General features: G+C 36.3%; 1 protein-coding gene across 2 annotated transcripts in view; it reads left to right on the forward strand.

The window, feature by feature from the left end:
• FRY (FRY microtubule binding protein) overlaps positions 1-23,151 on the forward strand; it is a 159,270-nt gene that overhangs the window by 58,670 nt on the left and 77,449 nt on the right. For both annotated transcript variants that reach the window (XM_053935267.1, XM_053935266.1), the window contains exons 9-20: positions 1,434-1,526; positions 1,622-1,720; positions 4,146-4,247; positions 7,412-7,515; positions 7,983-8,091; positions 9,026-9,112; positions 10,914-11,085; positions 12,164-12,296; positions 16,483-16,590; positions 20,599-20,854; positions 21,942-22,124; positions 23,024-23,110. In XM_053935267.1, the coding sequence (XP_053791242.1) occupies positions 1,434-1,526; positions 1,622-1,720; positions 4,146-4,247; positions 7,412-7,515; positions 7,983-8,091; positions 9,026-9,112; positions 10,914-11,085; positions 12,164-12,296; positions 16,483-16,590; positions 20,599-20,854; positions 21,942-22,124; positions 23,024-23,110 (1,533 nt within the window). The remainder of the gene's footprint in view (positions 1-1,433; positions 1,527-1,621; positions 1,721-4,145; positions 4,248-7,411; positions 7,516-7,982; positions 8,092-9,025; positions 9,113-10,913; positions 11,086-12,163; positions 12,297-16,482; positions 16,591-20,598; positions 20,855-21,941; positions 22,125-23,023; positions 23,111-23,151) is intronic.

Raw genomic sequence — 23,151 nt, forward strand, 5'->3', positions numbered from 1 at the left:
CACATTCTATTTCAGCTTTGCAATATATTCTAAACCATATTTAATTGTGTATTTAAGACATATTTAAAAACACAGAAACAGGTAAATTTTTTTCCTACCTTACTCTTAATTATGTAGACACATACTAGTATGTGTCAACTTAGTTTAAGTTATCAAGAGCTGACAAAATACCAAAGTAATGTGTGTTCAGTGCATTTCACTTGATGAGTAATTGGGGTTGTGGCTCAGCTTTATCCAGTGTTCACTACTATTAAAATCTTAGGTAAAAATATAGATAAAAATCCTATGCAGTAAAACTGAAATTTGGATCTCTGCCTTCCCCTGCTACAATCTCTCAGTACTAAATGAATTCCTATATTTACTGCTCTGCATCATAAGATGCACTTGTGCATACAGGAAAATCTCGTTTGCTCAGTTTGGTGAAGTACATTTCAACTCTTTGGGCAGTTTATCTGTTTGAGTATCTCCATGCAGTGTTTCATCTAAAACCTCTGTCACACTGTGCTGCTGTAGTAGAGAGAGATGCTTTCAAAGGGTGAGCTAATTTCAGGAGTGAGCTCCCGAAGAGTGCAGAAGCACCTCAGGAAGACTGGCTGGAGTGACTGAAGCGTATGTTGTATAATCCTGTTAGCACACAGGAAAAAAAATATGCATGATCTGAGGTGTAAACTGCTCTGCATGACTGTGAAGGAAAAATGGTCAGTGGGGACCTTCCTCATACAGTCAGGGGCTGTTTGGGCCTTGAACCCAGAGAAAAAGTAACTGTGGCAATAGGATTTGTCATCCTCAGAGAAGCTGTACACACAAATGGGTGGATGCTTATCTCCTCTCCCTCACTTCCTGAGCAACACAGCTGTCTGGAGAGTAGTTCGCTGCATCTTTAGGACAAAGTCTGGTTTTATTTTTTTTCTTAATCCCCAGATGCAGGCTGGAAATTGTCCTCACATAGCACAATTCCATATTGACCCTCAATATGCAACGAATCCTAGCAATGAAATTGATCCAAAAACATTTACAATAACATTGTTCATTGCCCTGTGTGTCTTACAGAGAATTACATTCCTTTTCTAGCCTCTCAAAGCATTGTGTAAAGCGGTCCATGTTGACTATTAGTTTTGCTCCTGAAGATACACACAGGGCATGAGGTCAGCTGCTGAGTCCAACTCCATTTCCAGTCCAAAACACCACCAGGCACAGCTGGAGTCAGTGGAGACTTTCTGGATTAGAGTAACAGCTCCTTGATCTTGACTTAAGTCCTGCTTTCTGCTTGCTGCAAAATGCAGATTTAGAAGTTAAGAGGCAAATGTTTTCAGTGGGATTTGCAGGATAAAAATAGTCACTGACACGTGATTCACATTCAGCACAGGTTCAGAGGTCTTTATTCAAGCTGATATGCAATTTATGTTTCTTGTTGTTTTTTTTTTTTTATTTAGGAATGTGCACATTACTTCCTTGAAGTTAAAGACAAAGATATCAAGCATGCATTGGCAGGACTGTTTGTTGAAATTCTTGTCCCCGTAGCTGCTGTGAGTTTATTTTTTATGTTGTTTGCATAATTTTTAAAAATTAGATAACACAGCTTGTGAAATAGTTTTTTTGCTAACATGAAATTTTATTTCAGGCTGTTAAAAATGAAGTGAATGTCCCCTGTCTGAGGAACTTTGTTGAAAGCCTGTATGATACAACGCTTGAACTTTCATCACGGAAGAAACACTCATTGGTTAGTAACCCTAAGAAGCAGAGGTTAAAATTTATTGTCACACATATTTCTGAGCAAGACTCTTGGGAAATTGCAGAATGTTTTATTTGCATTTGGCTATAACCAATACATTTCTATTTGCAGGGAAGATTACTGTGTTTGCAGAAAGTAACTGTACTTATTTTACTAAAAATATAATCTAAATTAGTCCAATCAAATATGTTGTCAGCTTCTGGTTCTGTGATTATTAAATGGTTAGGTTTTCTCATAGTTATTATGTGTAAACATTAGGAGAAGAGGAGAAAGAATGGAGTTCACTTCTTGTCAAGTGAGAACAAATGAGGCATGTGGGAACAACTCCTTCACAGGGCTTAAATAATACATTGTAGGCAGGAAAAAAATTATAACACATGCCCTTTTAAATCCATAACTTGGCTACTGTGTAGCTCCCTATTTCATTTTTTTTCATGTGAGATGAACAGTGGCACTGCAGTGTGTATTTTTGGAATCATGAGTTGATCTGAATTAAATGAGGATCTGAGTCAGTTTGATGCTGGCTGCCTTAAGCAGTCTGTCTCTCCAACTGGGTCAGCGCCTGTCAGCAGTGTGGCATTAGCTAATCCATTTTGAAGTCTTGGACCTTTTAAGTAGAGAAAGTTTGTCATTTGTCCTCCCTCATTCTAGGGGAAAGTCAAAAAGCCTTCCCTGTTTCCAGTTCTTCTGGTGAATGCTGGTCAGTGGCGCTAGCGAAACTGCTGGGAGGATTGCAGGAGTGTGCGGGAGCTCTCTGCCTGTTACAGCATTCCCTGGGGACAGTCAGAGCATCCCCGGGGTGCAGTCCTGATCCAGTTTGAATTAGTGGGAGATAGATTTCTGATTTCACTCTGCTTGCGTTTGTGTGGCTCTGTTCCACTCTATTGAGTTAATAAAACATTGTTGGAACTGCAGCAGAGTAGAGATTTTCTGTACAGTTTTTACATTAAATAGAACTTCCCAAACTGTGGCCATACTTGCCAAAGTCAATACTACATTCTTGAGAAAGGCTTGCACAGCTGGGTCTTTGCATTTGATTGCTTGTCTACACATACCACACTGGAGGCTACATAGTTAAAAGTGACAAAATAGAATAGATTCTTGTGAGAGTGTGATTAGAAATACAAACATTGCGAGGAGGAGGAGGAGGGGAAAGGCAAACAGTTGACAAAAATAGCTGCAGTGCATATTTCCAGACTTCCAGGAAGAAAGCACACTCCTTAAAGTCTGAACAGGACCATGCACTCACTGTACAGACAGGATGGGGGAAGTCATCTTTTTTCATTTTCTATCTAAAAGTACCTCATATGAGCTAGTCATTAAGGTTCTCTTGGTAGTGAATGGAGAGAACTAGGAAATTCCAGGAGATGGTTTATCTTCCCTCCTAGGGATCTTCCTTAGGATGGGTTGCAACACTCTTGGAATGTTACTAAACTCTGTGATCCAATCAAGTACTCAACTGTATTGTAAGAAAGTCTTCTATAAGAAGACTTCAGTTATCCTGTCCCATACATATTTTGGACGTGAAGATTATAAAAATAAAAATTAATGTACATTTGCTCAAGAAATTAACCTAGATATGGACAGTTTATGTTATGTGTTACTGGAACAGAAATTGAGATTTATAATGCATTTATACTTTGAGCTGTGACTGAAGTTAGAATTTAGAGATAATTTTTAAAATAATTCATCTTAAAGTGAACTTACCTTATTTTTGGCTAACACCTTTTAAGTCCTGACTGAATTTATTAGTATTACAACTGAACCTTTAGTGTTCTTGAAATAGCAGAGTCAGTTTCCAAATCATTAGGTGCATTTTAGCTTATTTTTTAGTATCATTTACAAGTGTTAAAGTAAGTGTTGACAAAGCAGCTGGGTTCTGGTATTTCAACTTCTATCTTCTGTGTTCTGCTTTGCTTCTTTTTTTTTTCACTTCACAAGCTGTAACTCCCAGCAGATCCAGGAATTCCCTGTATTTTAACACAATTCTTTGACGTGTCTGGCGGTAAATATTGTGACTGCAGATTTTGAGGAGTAATAGTCATCTGATTCACAAGTTCCAACAATCTCTATGGATCCTGTTGTTATAATAATAGAGTTTAGTTATTTCCATGTTTTTATTTCTCAATAAACTGACAGAGCTTAGCCCTGAGAGTCTGTAAAATTGTACCCTATCTTACACTGCTATGAGTACGCATGTGGTTGGTTTTAGTTCATCTGTGAAACATATCAGTAACAGCTTTAGAGAAGGCTCCTTTTAAGCAGTACTGCTTGCTAATGTGTTTATGTTGGCTAACTTGTATTGCACAAAATGGAGGAGTTAGAACTTCAAGTTTACAGTGGCTCTATTAAGTTAGTTTTGTGTTGTGTAGACATGCAAATAACACTATATTGACATCCATTTCCTGTTTAGGCTTTGTACCCCTTGGTAACATGCCTGCTTTGTGTCAGTCAGAAGCAGTTCTTTTTAAACAGATGGCATATTTTCCTCAACAACTGCCTTTCCAATCTCAAGGTTAGTATCTCTTGGTTTTAATATTGTATTCAGAGTTCAGTATGCACTGTTGATCTGTTGCATAGCCTTTTTAGGTTAATGTGCTGAGTTATTGCTATTGTCTGATTCCATACATAACTTTATTCCTGACAGTACAAGTTCTTTAGCTGTGCAGGTTTTTTCAATAGCAAAAAAGTATTCTTGGGCTTAGTTTGAATTTCTGCTGTTCCTCTAACTCAAACCAAGACTGAGTCAAACACCTGTGAAACAGAAAAAATTGCTGATGGAAGTTAATAGGTTGAGTGACATACCAAAACTGAGCTAGTAGTAACTTGCTTTTTTCACATAAGCATTGGAAACAAAGAACTTGTTATTACTTTTTCAAAATGGAACTACTTGTAGGACACTGATTCCATTTCTTGTTTCACTCGTGTTAAATGTTTGCATTACAAAAACCCTAAACTGTTTCAAGTTTTTTCCTCCATGTAGCCTTCTTATTCCCTTGCCATACGTTAGATCTTTGAGGTTTAAGGTTACTTTTCCACTGCAATATTGCTGTGATTCCCAGGTTACAGGTAGTGTTCAATGCACATGTGCTAGTTATCACTGCTGTTCCTCCACGTGCCTTTTACTTTTGCAATAAGTAAAATGTCCCATGCCGTGCTAAAACTGCATCCCTGTGAAAGGATGGTCCTGTGCCCACATGAAAAGGGCAATACAAGAAACACAGTGAAGTGATTAGAGCAAATGAAGGGCCTCCCAGCTGTGTCTTGATGAACCAGTGGTTAGGAGGCTTCTGCTAACAGCATACTTCAAACTTCACACAAACTTCACATTTCAGCCACTTTCTCAGCTGAAAGGCAAGTATCTGTCCTCCAAAAGCTGAGTTCTCAAGCTTATCAAAAAGGTATATATTGCATCCTTTTTTGCTGCATCCTGTTGCTTTCTGGTCATGCTTCCTCTCTGTCTTAATGAAACAATTTGTATTGACTCTCTTCATATAGATCCTGCTGTTAGATTAGCTCTTCAGAATGTTCAATCTGCCTGAAGATTTCTTTCTGCCAGTACTTGAATACCTAACCTTCAGTGACAATGCATTAGAATCTTGCAAAGAGATTCAGAAAATAACCTTGTTGTCATTGAAACTAATTTTATGGGGTTTTACGCAATTGTACAAGCTTCAGAAAAGGCAAAGCCAAGTGGGAATATATATTTTTCTGAAAATTAGGAGATCCTGACAAATTATTTGAAACCATTGGAGAAAATATAAGAAAAGTTGGTTCTATCTTACTGATTGAAAATAAAATTGGAATTTATCTTGCAACCTGTAATTCATTGATATATGCTTCAATTTATAAGGCTCTCAGATTAATGTGGTGGCACTAGTTTAATCTTTACTTTGGGGAGAAAGTAAGGCAGCTGAATACGTGGCTAAAGTAAGAAAGTGGTTGGCCACTCCTTCCCAGTACAGAGAAGGAGATCCCCAACCATTGAAACAAACTTTTCACCAGACAGGCTGGCACCTCAAAACCCAAGTCAAACTCACACAGCTGGGGGAAAAGCTGGAAATCCACTCGTTAGAGGGAGAGTTGTGCACATCTACACCATGAGCTTGGACAGATGCCCATAATATCCCTGGATGTATCTTAGGCTTTTTATCATCTTCCACTTAATCCTGTTTGTGCCAAGCAGCTTACTGATCTGACAAAAAATGGTCTGCTATTTTTTGAAAACTCCAGTGGTACTGGTCTCAGCCCTTTTCTCCTCCCTCTTTCTCAATAGCCCTCACAGCTATGTGCCTCATCACTGGGATATTTAGACACTTGCTAACAAATAGTTTCCTCCTCTGCTACGCAGTCTCTCGTTACCTTAACTTGCTTAGCCACAGCCTGCTGTTTTCTTGAAAGCTTTTGAATAAGAATAAATTTTGATAATGTACTTCATTACCTATTGAAGAAATAAAATTCTTGGGTCTGAATTGTACAAGGACTGATGTGATTATACCTGATGAAAAATTGATTGCACGTAAACAGGTTCATAAGCAAATTTATTGTAACAAAATTTGTTTTTTTTAAATCCTGCAGAGATTAATATGCCAAGTAAACTTCGGCATTCGTTTTACTACTTATTCTAAACATGTTTGACAAGCCTTGTATGCTTCTATAATAAACAAAAAAAAATTATTCAGTTTTCTGTCCCTATAAAACTTTATTGCATAAAATGTGTTGTCAAGGAATTGAATGGAAATTAGAGCCCAAAAGCAGGGGTTTTGTTCCTAAGCTTGTGACAGATGCCACGTTGAAAGCTGAAGTCATCTCCCATATCACTGGCAAAATGTCTTCTGTCATTTTGCAGGACCCAGACCCATAGACATTCAGGAATTTCTGATGGCATCAGTTGCAGGTTCTTTGATCAAACCGCAGTCTTTGATCTGTGACTCAATATTTGTCTGCCAAAAATATCTCAGATTTTTACCATGGAGATTTCCCCTGTGGGCCAGGCAAACCTTATCTCAGGTCAAAGTGTACTGGACTCCTGCAAAGTTTAACCCAGCAGATGGCTGAACATGTGGGAGACCATCTGATTGGACTGCACTTACTTGTTTTTCACTCAGACAACCCTTACAACTGCCACAGGAACAGAAAACTGCATATGACTGAAGAGACCCAAAGACAATCCTGTACTAGTTTCTAAAAATAAACAGTAATCCAAACAGATAAACCAATTCAGTCCAGCTGATCACAGATGCCATATTAATTAGGCTAGCCTAAGCATCCACTGATTTTTGTCCTTTCACTTTTGAGTAAGTGTGGTACATTCCTTTATCTGTTCTTCATAACAGGCCTCCACCATAGGGCAACAACTTTTGAATTGATGTAGTCTACTAAATAGGAGTTTTTCTTTTCATAGTCAAATTGTGGGGGTTTTCAAACAGAAATTTTAATTGGTAACATCTATCTAATTTAACTAAATTGATACTTGGGTTTTTCAACTACTTAAGTAATGTCAGAAGCAGGTTGGATGCATGAGCGTCCTACAGCTACAGGAATAGAGCACTGAGCAGTTGTGAGGCTCTACCTTTTTGTAGTTTCATTATCAAAATGCTGAACCTTGGCATCCATTAAGTGTAGAACTTCCTTGCTAATTTGTGCCTGAAGTTTTTATTATGTGATATGTTTCTCTAGAATAAGGACCCAAAAATGGCTCGAGTTGCACTGGAATCTCTGTACAGACTACTGTGGGTTTACATGATCAGAATTAAATGTGAAAGCAACACAGCTACCCAAAGGTAAAGTGCTTTATTTGTAATGAAAATCCATTGTAGAGTGGATGTTGCCAGTGAAGAGGTTTTATAGTTCTCCTGAATTCCTTCAGTCCTTCAGACTGTACGTATTTTTGTTGTGAAATAAGAAATTCAGCTGTACACAATAAAATATTCCCTCTTGTGGCGCTGTCAGTTAATCTGTCACCTATGAAAATTGCTGTATAAAGTGTTTCTGCTTTTGGAAAAATTAGAACTTCTTGTTCAGTGTAAGTTAAAAATACTTTTGTAGTGGCCATTGAGTTGTTAATTTACTTGTAACATAGTAATGAAATAAAATAATTGCACTGAATTTGTAGTAAAGGATCAGAACAAAACACTCCATTACATTTTCATTTCAAAGGATTTTTTTCCTGGTTTTCCTAAATGGAGTGTCATGCTAAATGAAGATCTGTGAGGTCCAAAAATGTCTAATGTTTATTTTTCTTTTGCAGTCGACTTATTACTATTGTCACAACCCTTTTCCCAAAAGGGTCCCGTGGTGTTGTGCCAAGAGATATGCCTCTAAACATCTTTGTGAAGATAATACAGTTTATTGCACAGGTATGGGAGAGCAATGCATATATCTTTCCATACAATGACCAATTTATTTTCCCAATAACAAATCAACAAATAAGTGAACTTCTAATGACTGGATTTTTTGCCACCCTGTTGATATTATCTTTCATCCAGAGAATGATGAAATTATAGACGGAGCTGGGGCAAACTTCTTTTGAACAACAGGTTTTGATTAATCTCATTCCATTGAAAATAGATTAAAATGTATTCACTTAACTCACATGTAATTTTTGTCAGTTTTTAAAATTTCCAGCAAGTCAAAAAATGCATTTGTTGACACACTCTGTCAATAAAGTTTAAAATATTAGTCCATATTTCATCCTGATACTGAATCATCCCTGGTGTATAGGACAATAAGTTGCACTGCTTTCAAAGCAAGAAGTCAGATGTCAACCAAGTTCAGCATGGAGTTGACACATGTAGTTTTCATCAGTTCAAATGGGAACTGCTAAAATAGACTAACTTGCGGTGCTGGAAGTTTCATCTCTTTTATGACTTAAATTCAGAAAATTTTCCCATTGAGCAAAGCACTTAAGCATGTACTTAAAGTCTCTGAATAGAAATGAAGCAAACAGATGCTTAAAATCTTCCCTTAACTGTGCCATCTGTGAACAAGCTCTTTTTATATAAAATACTGTGTTAGTGTCATAATTACTGCAGTTTAAATGAAATAATTAAAAAGCTTTATTTCCAAAATGGGTCATTTTCTATTTAAATGCTATACATTTTTGATTTTGTCAACATAAAGCATTGTTAAAACTTTAGATCTGGTAATATGTTCTACATAATTCTGAATATCTGTTTTTCCATATATTTAAATAAACCCTGATTAAACTGGTTTTCAGCATTCTATAGCCTTAATGAAAATAACTAACAGAAGTGAGCAGCTTAGTGATTTGCACTATTTTTGCTATTTTAGGAACGTTTAGATTTTGCAATGAAAGAAATTATCTTTGACTTCCTTTGTGTTGGAAAACCAGCAAAAGCTTTCAGTCTCAACCCTGAGGTATGATGTACATCTGTGCTATTTTGATTTTGCTGCTTTTTTTTTTTTTTTTTTTTTTTTTTTAGTTAGTATGTATTGCATTGTTCTACATTTACTTCCTGGTTGCATTCTAAGCATGCTTTCACCTTTGTCCTATTTTCAGGCAAAATCTTGAATCTGATTTATTGGTAAAATACATCTGAATTTCTAACTGTAAAATGTCATATTTTGATGCCATTCTGGTGTGTTCTCAGTGAAGAATATCAAATGTGAACTATTGCAAATGTATAAAACAAAAAGAAAAATATAAACAAAACTATTGGTTGCAATATGTCCTTATCAGCACTATGTCTGCTGTTGTTACATGCAATGCCTTAAACTATTCTAATAAAACAGTAATTTTTCTGTAACAATATCGATGATTTTCAAACAGTTTTACTGAGTGCATAATGCAAGAAAACTTGAAAAAGAAAACACTCTAAAAAAATTTTACCACTCTGACCAGCAAAGCTCCACTGGTGTTGGTGTCATGAGTCAGCTTCCTAGTGCTTTTCCTACAGAAAAAATCAGAAATTTGAAAAACTTTTCAAAAAAAATCAAAATATAAATAAGTAAATAAAAATATAAATAAGAGAATAAAAAACTCTCTTAAGAATATACAATTTATTAAAATTTTGAAAATATTTTCCATTAAAAATTAAGAAAAAATGCAAAATAATTTGTGATCCTCTCATAAAACATGTCTGTATTAATATTGCAGAGTTAAACAGTTGTATCTATTCACTAAGAAGTTAAAATAGAGCGATTGCCTTGCACAAATTATATTTGCTAGAAAAATGTGGAAAAGTAGATTAAACTTTCTACTGTCAAAAGCAGGAAAATGAAAGGCAAGCTTTATTTTGAACATGGCTTTCATCTTTCTATGGCAGAGTAAAAAAGAATGAAACAGAATTTTTGAGCAGGCAGTCCTCGCCATGCTCTGGGTCAGCCACCTGCAGCATTGACTGAGAAAGGTCCTACAAAGGACATTTTGTGTTAGCCCAGCTGAGAGGGGGTGGACATAGTCCTTAGCTTCTTGTTGAATCAACATATGAAATGTTACTGTTTCTCAACAGCATTATAAGTCTGAAAATAAAGACATTGTAGCGCCAATTTTTTATGTCCAGGGACTTTAGCATTCTGAAAAAAAAAAAAAATCCCCGTAATCTGTGTAAATGCATCTCTGGGAGACTGTCAGTAGGACAGCCTCTTTAGTTTTTGGAACACATTGCAGAGAAATCGAAAACATTCTAGTCTTTCAATCACTGCAATGCAAAGCTTGCAAGTTTTCCTCTGGTGCATTCCCAGAAGGCATTCAGATCAATTAGATTCAGCTTCCTGATATTTTCACACTGTAGTTTTGGCATTGAGCACCATTCCAGACTTTTCTCTCAGTATGATTAACCCTGAGGCCTTTTCAAGACAGTTATTGATCTTTCTTTTCATAACAGATGTAGGTCATTTATGTTTAACTGAAGGTCCATTTAAGATGCATTGCTGCACTACAGATCATATCCAGGTGTTGTATCCTGAAGATAAAAAGATAATGTGCTAATGCAAATACTTAAAATTCTGAGAGGGGAGAGCATTGCTCACAGTGGAGATAAGAATTCACTATTTATTTCATGGGCAGTTTTTGTGAAATATATCAGACTAGTTAATGTAGAGAAGACACAGAAAAAAATGCCAGCAAGTGCATTCTCAAAATTTCAGACTGAATGAAGAATATGAGTAGAATATGATTATTTGATTATGGAACTCATCCATCTTCTAAACTTCACAGAGAATGAATATTGGGCTGAGAGCTTTCTTGGTAATTGCTGATAGCTTGCAGCAGAAAGATGGTGAACCGCCAATGCCAGTGACTGGAGCTGTCCTTCCCTCGGGAAACACTCTCAGAGTGAAGAAAACGTATTTGAGCAAAACTCTTACCGAGGAGGAAGCTAAAATGATAGGTCAGTAAGAGAATGGACAATACAGAAACTTGTGTGAGAATGGATGTGAACATGTTTTCAGCACTTGAGCAGAATAGTTTATTATTGTTAAGTATTTGATTTATTTTTGTATTGTAAGCATTTAATTTATTGTGTGTTCTAATGAAATGTGTGGTTCGGTTTGACAAATGCCACTTTTCGTAGGTTGTTCTGAAAAGTCCTCAGTCCTCCTACAAAATCTCTGTTTCGTAGGTTATTCTGCAAAGTCCTTGCTCCACAAGAGGTAGTGACCCTGTGTTCTGGGAGGGGTTAAAGACACACGTAGTCTTTAATTTTTCAGTGCTGATAGCTGTGTTTATTTGTGGATATTCATCCTATTAGAAACAGTGCCTGTGCTCGAAGATGTACCAGCTTTGAAAACTATCAAAGATGCCACTGATAGCCTCATTTTAACTGCAATATCTTAAACTTTCAAAATGGCAAAACTTTCAATTGTAAAATAAAGTTGTACTGAAGTGCCTAAGTTAACAGCACTGCTATCTTGGGCTTCAATGTAGAGCAAGAATCCTGTGCTGTAGAAGAGTCTCTCTATCATGCCCTGAAGGTGCCTGGTTTTGTTGGTTAAAAAAAAAAAAAAAATTTGGCTGCTCCCCTTCACACTTCCCTAAAGCAGCATGAATGAAATGAAGTTTACACCAGTGGCAAAGACCTGTGTTGTACTGTGTTGAGTGCTAGATCATTGTACTAATATCAAGAAAATAAGCAGTGTAAGACCCACTGCTGTTGAAGTATTTAAAGTATTTGAAGTATTTGAGGATAGTATTTGATAACAAATGTTTGCACTATAAAATTCTTGTATTAGCCATTTCATTGCAATCTTGTGATACACTACTCAAGTTTCCACGTACAATATGTAAGTGTTCCTTTTGGAGTAGGCAACATATTCTGACTTTGGATCAGGATATCAGGAATATCCTATGTCATGAGGAAAGTATTTTTCTTATTTCATGCACCACAGCATGAGCAAGCAACTTTCTTTTTCAGAATATATATGTATCTATAAATATCCCCAATTATACAAAAATGCATATTTTTGCAGGTATGTCATTATATTATTCTCAAGTAAGGAAAGCTGTGGACAACATACTCAGACACCTTGACAAGGAAGTGGGTCGGTGCATGATGCTTACCAACATACAGATGCTTAACAAAGAACCTGAAGACATGATTACGTAAGTGCTAAAGAACAGTAATTCCCATGAAACATGCAGGTGTAATTTTGGAACTTTTTCTCTATTTCTGTCTATCATAAGTCATCAGAGAAACAGCAAGAAATGGGAACATATAGCTTAGTATATACTTTGAAAAAATGCTTATGACAAGTCGATTGTGCTTCTTTGAATGCTGCAGTGTTTGGAACTGAAGATGTTCTTTATGTAGGTAAAATTATATGTGAATCCTATGTTTGTTTAGATGGTAGAAATAGAATGCTAAAGTAGAAAACCTGGCAGCCTATCCTCAGAACACTGTCTCAGGGTATATTTGCATCACTGAACTTCAAAATTAATGCAATGAATTCTGTAAATCCCTATTAATAATAATATGCAAAAATTCCCTTTGCTTTTCTTGCCAGTAATCAAAGTCAAATCTTAATTAAAATCCCAAGTAATCTTGTGATACAGCTTGGATTTAAGCAGTATCCCACTGAAACAGAATCAAACCAGTGTCCTTCAAGCTGCGTTGAACAGCACCATTTTTTACTTTCATCCAGAATTATTAGTGAGGGAAGTTTCTTGGGAAGAGTTCTGGTGAGGTGAACATCAAATAGAGGTTAGAGACACAGAGACATCATCTGATAGATGCAGAGCACAGATTGTAGAGATCTCAGCTGTAAGGAGAACTTGCGTATCTTTCCTGTTAGAGCAGTGGACATGGTTGTTATTCTAGAAAAGAAACAACCCCTGGAAAAAAGTTTGAGATGTAATGAAAAGGACACTGGTCACTTCAAGATTTTTTTTTATTTACTGCCCAAAAAAGTCAACTTGCTGGGAGTACTGTGAGTGACAGCCTGCCTGCAAGGCCTGACCAAATTGAACTACCTTGTACAACTGATGCAATCTTTATAGTTTTGTTCCTCTGCCCTTATTTGTTGCAGTGCCTCTAGCTGAGACTATAAACTGTGTCATCAGCCTTGTCTTACTTTATTTATGTTTGTAGCTAATATTACTACCCAATAATATTTTATATTTTTCTTGTAGTCCTACCCCATGTCCTGTTCAGTTCTCACACCCAGTTTTCATAACCATTTTGGGTATTCAGGTTTTTGTGGCAGGGAAAGCAAGTTTTGAAACTCACATTTTATTCTCAAGAGATAATTGCACAGTGAAACCTTGGGCGCCAAGATAAGAAGTGTACTGAATCTTTGCTATAAATATCCTTTGGATGGTTTTTCAGCATCACCAAAATTTTGTTTATTTTTAGAGTCAGTGAACAAATAGACTCAAAAGAGCTTTAAATTTCAGGAAGTCTTAAGATTTGGTAGTAACTTTTGTAAGAAACATCAAGATTGGACTATTTAGACATGTAAGTTACTGCCTTTTGTGTTGTATTTTATATCCAGATGAGCTCTAATGTAATATATATATTTGAAAGTCAAACCACATTATAAGACATTTTTACTTGTTCTTTCAAGGGAAAAAATATCTGGAATGCTTAATTATCAGTTGATCTAAAATCATGTGAACTCACAAAAGACATCAGTAGCTGTTACTATCAGGATTGAAAATAATCTTTTCAGAAACTGCATTGTGGATATGTGGAAAAACCAGCATTTTTTTATGTAATTGCTTCCCATTTTATTCACAGAATTCTATACTTTACTGAAGTTACATATTTATTTTGAATTCTTATGGGCTTTAAGTGGTAGATATCACACTATATTTGTGTACATTTTTAAGTTATTGCTTTTATCATAGTTATGTAAAGTTTATGTAGAAACTGTATAAAATGAATACCACAGTGGTATTTTTATTAACAAATAAAATAAGAATCTGAGGGAAGTAGCTAGGCAGTGAGCAGACATAGCATTGCAGATTCTAGAATGTTCTTTGGCAGTGTTAGGCTTGCTTCTAGACAATATTTAATTTCTGATCCTCTAAGCATTTATTGTTGAAGTAATAATTGCCAGTATGGAGAGTTATTAAAATCCTGAGTAAGAAGCATCCTTTGCATCCTGCACTGGCATATGAATTTCAATACTGGCTATAATTACTTTCCAACATTTAGTTAGAATAGGGCATGCATTTTTCTAAAATACAAACCTCTCCTTGCAAATACTTCAAAGGCACCCCTTGCCTCCCTCGCATGTTGTGCCTGGTAGCTCAGATGGTAAGTTGGGAAATTGAGCCTGAGGTTTGGATCTTCTCCTGCTACTCTTCTGAGCAGCTGATAACCCACAGAACACCCACAGATTTTATATTTATAAATAATTACTCATTTGCCTTCAGAAGAGTTTCCTCTCAAGCTATTATTTTACAAGTCTCCATTTGAAATGCACGAACTTTGCCCTTGCTAGGGTCTGAGCATAAGGAAACTCTGCAAAGTTCATTTTCCATTTCAAGTTCCTAATGGCACTTAAATGTTTACAACTGTAAAAAGATAAGATTTTGCACTAGTTGTTAATCCAGCTACTAGTATTTGCTTTGTGATAATAGTTGAAAAGGATTTCTACTATTTGGTTTATAACCAAATTCTCAGTGAGATGTTGTATTTTACTCCTTTTCCAGTCAGTTGCTGACACATTTCAAGTTCTACCTCTTAGAATACAGATGCAGTGAGATAGAGGTAATTAATTTATCATGATTATAGTTTCTCCTAACTGTACCATTAAGACACTTAATTAAGAATATGTCATCATTTTATTCATGTAATATATATCCAAGCTAATAAGTAGGGTGTTAAGAGACAGTATGGTGTTCACTACAAAACTGTCTTTTATCTTTAAGTCAGTCTAATATCAGTTTATGCCTTTTCTGTACTCACTGAACTGTACTCAGTGTTACTCACTGAAATAATGAGTACAGACAATCTTCTTTCAGACTGCATTGCATCCAGGCTTTCTCTGTGACTGAACACAAAAGATACCCAAATGCAATGTCCTCTGTTGGGTGGAGAGACAGAGTAATGTAGTAACCGGGGCAACGGACAGGGGTGCAAGAAAATGAAGTTCATTTTTTGTTTTGTCACTCCATTTCAGTGTGGTGTTACGTAGCTTACAATGCTTCTTGGTGTGTCTTTTCCCCCCTGTCATTCTTTTCTAGTTCTGTTGGAAGCATATTAAAAGAGGAACAATCTTTCTCTGCATGTTTATAATATGGTCTCTAAATAGGACCTTACTTTTTTGATCCTTCCAAAGCATACTACAGGCTAATAATTAATAATACTGTGGGAAAGACTGCACAGTTTGAAATGCTGTTATGCTTTGGTAATTTCCTTTACACTCCATCGTCAGATAATAGATGATTGAGATAAAAATGAGCAAATAAAAAAAAAAAAATCCACCCTTTGGGGGTCTATCTGAAGGATTTATTTAATCTGCAGACTTACCAAAAATGTTGAAAACCAGTCAGAAAACAAAGTCACTGCTGATTTGAAAATAATCAACAGCTGAAATTTGAGCTACTTTTAGAAGATTCATGGACTTCCAACCTAGTGTTTGGTTCATGCTGAACTTTGTGCTTAATGACTTTCACAGGCTGTTAGGGAACAGTTGTGCCATTCCACAGATTAGAACACCCTTAGGGCTGCTAAAACATGTTCTAGCTGATAAGAGCTGCCAAAATGCTGTTATCTCTGGCAGTGATCAACAGAAACTCTCCTACCATACCTACCTCTAAATTACACACCTTTTTCAGTATTAAAATATATCATGATGGTTTTCCATAGGCTTGTTCTCTGTTGAGGGCAAATCTCTGGATCTTCAGTTGTGTTATTTGAACTTGTTAGGCATCTGCTATTTGCTTCATACAACTGGTGAAATACAGCTGCACTATGGTGGAGCACCACAACTCTTTCCTCACTGCTCATCCAAAGCTTGCATCATATAAATGCTGGTCTTGATGAAGGAACCTTCCTATATTATACCTCCATTTTTTATATATATGCCAGTTCCTCTCAGAGAGAAGCAAATGAATCATTAATAACTGATTTTCCAAGTAATGTATAGATAGGATGCATGGAAAATGTCAAAATCAAAACCATTTATTCAATGGAAAAATGTATTCATGTTTCCTTTTCTACTTCATTATAGCGTCTAGCCATCCATCCTGATCTTCTTAGCAGTCCTCTGGCACTTTAGAGATGGATCATTTAACACAGTTCCTTCTTAAGTTTAGTCAAAATTCTGTTTTCATTTTTCAGTGGTGAAAGAAAGCCAAAAATTGATCTGTTCAGAACATGTGTTGCTGCTATTCCTCGATTACTTCCTGATGGAATGTCAAAACTTGAGTTGATCGACTTGCTGGCAAGGTAAGCTGTACAAGCATTGAATGACTGCTCCAGGGGAGCAGTGTGAAAAGCTGAGCCACAGAATATGTAACTGTTTCTTTTTATATGTACTTTAAAAAAGTAAATTGCTTTTAATGAATTAGACAGAGATGTCCTAGCAGCTTTTTTACAGTTTTTGTGGTTTTATTATGGTTCATAATTTTATGAAAAAGTTGGTATGTCCTCCAGAACTCTTTCCCATCAGTGTGTAGGTTATGTGATATTCATATTATTCAGGAAAGTCACAGCATACTGTTTTCTAACCATCACAGCATTCTGATTAACAGGAAAAAGCATCTTTTCTGTGTAGTGGAAAAACATGGAGATACCTGTTTAGTTTTGATTTATGATTCCCACATGTCTCTTTGGTAAAACAGAATGTGCTAGATGTGGTATATTGCAAAAAATCTTTTTATATTATTATTATTAACCATAAAATAAAAAAAATCAGTTTAAAAAATGTTATATCCCTCCATTTAATTTGTCTGAGTAGACTTCACTGAACAAGGTAATCTATGACATGACTGCTACACCACTTAGGTTTCAAGATATCAAATCAGTGACTTGTGGCAAATAATTATGATAAAAGGTGCCGATCAGTACAGAAAAGTCTGTTATATTTCAGTTCAAGTATCTAAGACCAAGGTTCCAGCTTATGTTCTTTATGTAAGTGGATTATGGTATTAAATTGAACCAAGAGGGCTGTACAGCATATTGTTCTCAGGTAACTGTGGACAAAGCAAACCTTGCCACCCTGTTCCTGCTTTTCAAACATCACAGATGTGAGAATGGCAGATGTGGGAGCCAGAAGGCTACATACAAAACCAGTTTTTTCTGCTCTATGAACAACTAACTCTCAGTGATGTGCTAAAGCAGTGAAACAATTGATTCTGGAGAGTGCAGACAACCAAACAAGCCAGATTATTAGCCAGCAGTGTGCTGTAGTGCATGGCCAGTTTGTATTATTACAGTGTGCTGTAGTGCATGGCCAGTTTGATTTCCTTGTGTGCACATTGTCTGCTAGAATCACTTGTAGGTTGTTTTAAATAATTGCATTATTAAATTATACAGATACCTTATTAAACAGTTGCATCAATTCTGCTTAAGGGCAATTTAAAAGGAGATGTTTTCCTTTAATCCAATATTTTAACTAGAGTTCTATCCTTATTAAGGGCCTTAACTGAGCTGGCAAAAGGCACGTATCTATTCAGGACACAGCTCTTCAATCAAGCTGTGATTCTAAGTATTTCTTGGGTAATTGCCCTGCTGGGACAGTGCAAGCCATAAGTTTGCTGAGTTATCTGACTCTGACTGTGAAAAGAAGAGAGACATCAAGAGGAGCTGAGGGAAGCTTCTCTAGAGCAACTTCTGAAGCAATTACATGCTCAGCCTTTCCCCAAGAAGGCGAACTTTGGAAATCTGTTCTCCTCTCGTGCTACAGCATCTTTGAGACATTGATAGTGATTTAAGTCATATTCCTAAGTGTAAACAAGGGAATCACAAATTAGGTAAAATAGGTAGGTACATAATAGGTTGGAAAGCAATTAACAAACCAGTTTATGGTTCAGAAGACATATAGAGTGGTGTTGAAACAGCTGGGTGCAGAGCAGGATCACAAACTGAACAGATAAAAAGAAGTGATGTTCCTGTGAAAAGACAAACCTTACTCACATGTATAGGTCTAGAAGTTTTTCAAAAATTTCTTCTGGTCTAATCAATATAAAGGATGCCTGATTTGTAGAACAGCATGCAAGCTGGGGCACTGTAGCTGAAGAAGAGGCTGACCAGAGAACAAAGGGGAAAAAGATAAGTGAATTGAAAAAATTAGATTTAATTTAGCCTGGGACATCATGAACTGAAAATTGTCTTCAAAAATATACCTTCAGTGAAGAAAGTAATAAAGTGTTTAAAGAATTAATACCTGGCCTGGACTTAATGTAAATTACCAGAATGCCCCAGCACCAGAGCTGCTTCTGCACTCTGTATACTGTCCCATGTTTATTTGAGACCACACTGATTACTTCTCCCAGTTTTGAAAGTGTAGGCCCAGAAGGTAAGCATCTGCACTTCTAGAGAACTCTGCATTACAATATTGTGTGTTCTGGGTCAGAAACTAGACTCAGTACAGGGATAAGAAACTAAGAGGTAAGGTTTCAGTTTCTCCCTGTTTTATAAAAGAGCCCTAGAAACTGTTCTGCCAGGGATTTCTGTGGGCCTGTGCTGTTGAGATGGAAAGCTGTTAAATATTTTCTTTTCACAAAAGATAAGGTTACATCTTTGAGTTAATTGGTTCTTGTATTCACAGTTTGGTTTGAGTTTTTTTATCCTCACAATAGATCTGTCTTTTGGTGGTTTCCAGAAGAAGTCTGTAAGTCAGCAGCTAGACTTTTTTTCAGGACAGCTGTATTCAAATTATAAACCGTGAAGCAGATGTCAAGTATATACTGTACCTTTTGCCCTTTCACTGCCCACTGCTACCATTCATTTCAAATTCCCGAGCATGTCTTAAATTTACCTGACTCAAGTGCATACAAACTTGTACTTGCTTCCTACACTGCCTGTCATACAGTGGTAATGCATAGATGCATTCTTACGCTCAATTTGAGTTTCATTTTGTTCGATAGTGCCACTGGACAGTAACTTGAGCTTAGGAGATGTCTTTTATATTCTCTTCTCTGTTATTGCTTTGTGTCATTGTGAATGTCATTTCATGGATGACTTAATTATGGTCTCAAAAGGTTTTGCTTGTTTATCTGGTTTTGGCATTCCGAAAGGGAGACAAAAATTACCATTTCTTAGCATAACAAAATACTGTGTTTCTAAATATATATAGAAGGTCACATGGTTATTAAAGCATAACAGTTATTTTTGGAGTCATACTCACCAGGGGTGAATTTTCATGGCAGTTGTTTTCTTTTTGCTTAAATAAAATGTCCCCTGCCTCCAAATTAGGCAGCTATAATGATCCAGATTTTTTATGAACCACATCTCATCATACACTTCCAACTGAATGGACTTTGGTTCCGCTCCATTTGCTATTTTGGGTTTTTTCTCCTAGCTTTCTGTCCACTTCATTATGAGTCTTCCTTTTCAACTGTGTAGATTAAATGTAGATAAAATACTTTGAAAATGAGTTCTAACACACTACAGGAAATTATAGTCTCATGGGTAATTAAAACAAAATGTATCATAAAGGCAATGAACCAAAAATTGCAGAACGCACTAATCTGAATTTACTTTATTCTGCCAACTTCTAGCACAGAAGTGGTTTGATGATTTCTGTGTCAAAAGAAAGTATAAGTTTTTTTATGTTCAGCAGGACTTCAACATGATGCAAATAAAGAAGAAAATAAAATTTGAAAATGGGATCTGAAATGTCACCATCTTTCAGAAGGACTTTGAGGGTGTTCAATGTGTTTCTAAAAGTATAGAAAGTCCTGAGGCTGTTTTCCGCATTTCCTCATCCTAAGTTATTTAAAACATAAAGCAGTTTTCAATTCAAATGCCTAATTTTAATTCTTTTTAAGATTCACTGTCATTAATTGTGATTTGCATCTTGGCTAAAGATTTGTTTTAACTGTTAGCTGACCAGTTGTGATTCTTTTAATTTTATATTTAATGTTAAAAAATAAATACATAAACTCTGAAATTATGTATTTATTTGTAAGTCTTTTATTATCACACCTACATGGAAGTTATTGAGTTATGAATAAATAAAAAATATACTTAGTTTGAGAAAAGTTGCCAAATTATGTACCTTAGAGATACCCTGTTTTAGGAGGGGAGCATACTTCTTTTTGATCCATTAATATCTTCTGCTGTAGCAAAAATTACAATATAGAAAACAGGTCAAGGATGTTAATTGTGGTCAGCAATAATGAAACCATGATAGCATCATCCACCATTGTCAGTGGGAATTTTCCATCACTTTCATGTAGTGATAAACACTCCTCATATCTTTTATTATCTGACATTTACTTTTACTTACAGGCTGTCCATCCATATGGATGATGAACTTCGACACATTGCACAGAATTCTCTTCAGGGCCTACTTGTTGACTTTGTTGACTGGCGGGAGGATGTACTCTTTGGTTTCACTAATTTTCTGCTACGTGAAGTGAATGATATGCATCATACCCTTCTTGATACTTCACTGAAGTTGCTGCTACAATTGCTTACGCAATGGAAGCTTGTAATACACACTCCAGGAAAAGCTTCAGAGCAGGCCAAAACCAGATCTGCAGAGGTATGGAATCAAGAGATCTGTGTCCTAACATTTTTACTAATTGAAGGCAGAAATTATGTTCCTTGATAACACTGTTGTTTGTGTGTTTCGTGTTTACTCACCTGAGAAGAATTCACTATGCAAAATTTTTTTAGGCAATTAGTTCATGTGTCTTTTGAGGACAGCCATGTCCTTGTGTAATACAGCAGATGTTGTTGTTGAGCAACATAAGAGAATGCATGTCAAACTAAAATATGCACATCAACAAAATCACATAAAGGGAAATATGTGTATGTCGATGTGGCAGAAGGACATTTTCCCAGGGCTGAAACAGATTGATAATGCTAGTGGGAATGCTGTGAAGAGTGAAGTGGATCTTCATTTCTCTTGGTTGATTCAGAAACATCAAAGAACCTGGTTGTTACTGTAGCCTGCTGCCTCCAAGTGTTACAAACATTTCTGGGAACTGAACAGCTTTTCTCCTGCTTCTCCCATCTGCACCTTCCCACAGATATTTTCATTATGAGAAATGATTTTTAGGCTTCTTATCTCTTAAACTAATCACACTGAGTATGTTTTCCTTTGGGCAAACAAGATGTGTGTTTTATATCACAGAGGGCCGTTAATGAATAGGTAATAACAGGAGTACATACAAATGTAGAAAAGAGAGTCCTCGCATACTTCTCATTAAATATTGTTACACTTTACTGGTGGGGTTGGGTTCTAGAGGCCACCTACCTAAGGCGTTGGCTGCTACAGGACCAAAGAAGGACTTGAGGACATGCTATCTGGAGTTTAAAAAGTGTGGTGTTCACTGTCTGACTCATTAATCCATTAATTTTTAAGTGGAGGGTGGAAAAAAGTGGATAGATTAATTGAAAATTAGAGGAAAGGATTTGTTCAAAGGACTCTGTTCATATACTGCTTTTGTGGAACAAAAAAGCAACAAAATTTGATTGTTTGAGAGAATATGTCAAGTTTCCCAGTACGGCATCTACATGGCCTCTGCATTTTGGTTCTTTATATGTCCTAGTTAATAGAATATTTCTTGGAGACCTGGTTTGCAAACACCACCACTCCATTTTCCCTCCCTTGCACTGTTGTACAGTTGATACCAAACGGATCCAGCCACAGGATACAGTCTGAAAGGAGCCCCTATTCCAACGTCCTGCACGCAGTCGAAGGGTTTGCACTGGTTCTGCTGTGTAGTTTCCAGGTTGCGACACGGAAACTGGCTGTTCTAATCCTCCGAGAAATCCGTTCTTTATTCTTGGCCCTTGGCCAGGCAGAGGTAGGATTTTTCTCTTCTGGAACTTTGAGTTAAAATTTCCTAAAGATAAACTGCTATTACAGTTGCTTTTAACATAATTGCTGCAGTGTAGCAGGTATGCACTTAGTTTATAAAAAAGCATTTGATCTCAGCTTACTATTTCTATTTGCCTTAACACTGCAAACCTTTCTATGGACTCAGCAATATAACATGAATGGCAATGCCCTGTATAAGAATTTGAAGGGAAATGTACAACAACTTCTATTTTCTCTTGGAATTATGTGAATGTAAAATACACTGTAAAACCTTTTTTACTGCATGGGTCATTTTTGTATTGTCAAGATTATAAATTTACATTGGAAATGAAACCCATTCCTGTGGGTTTCCCATTCACCCATACCATTGTAGGTGAAAAAACCCATAGCATAAGACACCTTTAAGATCATTCACATACATTTTTCTTCTATAGTAAAGACCTCTAAGTCTTTTTTATGGATACAGAAATATGGAGGGTCATGTTGTGTACTGGTGGTCGCAGCTCAGTGAGCCATCTAAATGCCTAAGAACACAAATATGTGTTTTCATGGCAAAGGAATGCTTCAATAAACAGTAAGCTAATTTTTCAGTCTTTTGATACCGGCTATCCAAAGTCATTTGGGATTTTCTGATATGTGCTTTTGTTCACTAAGCAGTAAGCTATAGCCACAAATTAACTTCATTTCAAACCACAGCTTGGACTTAGTTCTGAGATTAATTTGAAAAAGACAAAATGTACCCATCGGCAACAATGAATATTTTTAGCTACTTCAGAATCATGTCATAATTTTTAGATGTTTCTGTTGCATATCCTAGAAACATAAGAAGGGAAATAAATCATTTGGTCAGGAGAGCAGTAAACCTGTATTCTCTGTGTTTTTCAGGATGATGACAGACCTATGATTGATGTCATGGATCAGTTGAGTTCTTCTATTCTTGAAAGCTTTATTCATGTGGCTGTTTCAGATTCAGTAAGTACTACTTTACTGTTACTGCTTGTGTTTGCATAACA

The sequence above is a fragment of the Vidua chalybeata genome, chromosome 2 (genome assembly GCF_026979565.1).
Source record: "Vidua chalybeata isolate OUT-0048 chromosome 2, bVidCha1 merged haplotype, whole genome shotgun sequence".
NCBI lineage: Eukaryota > Metazoa > Chordata > Aves > Passeriformes > Viduidae > Vidua > Vidua chalybeata.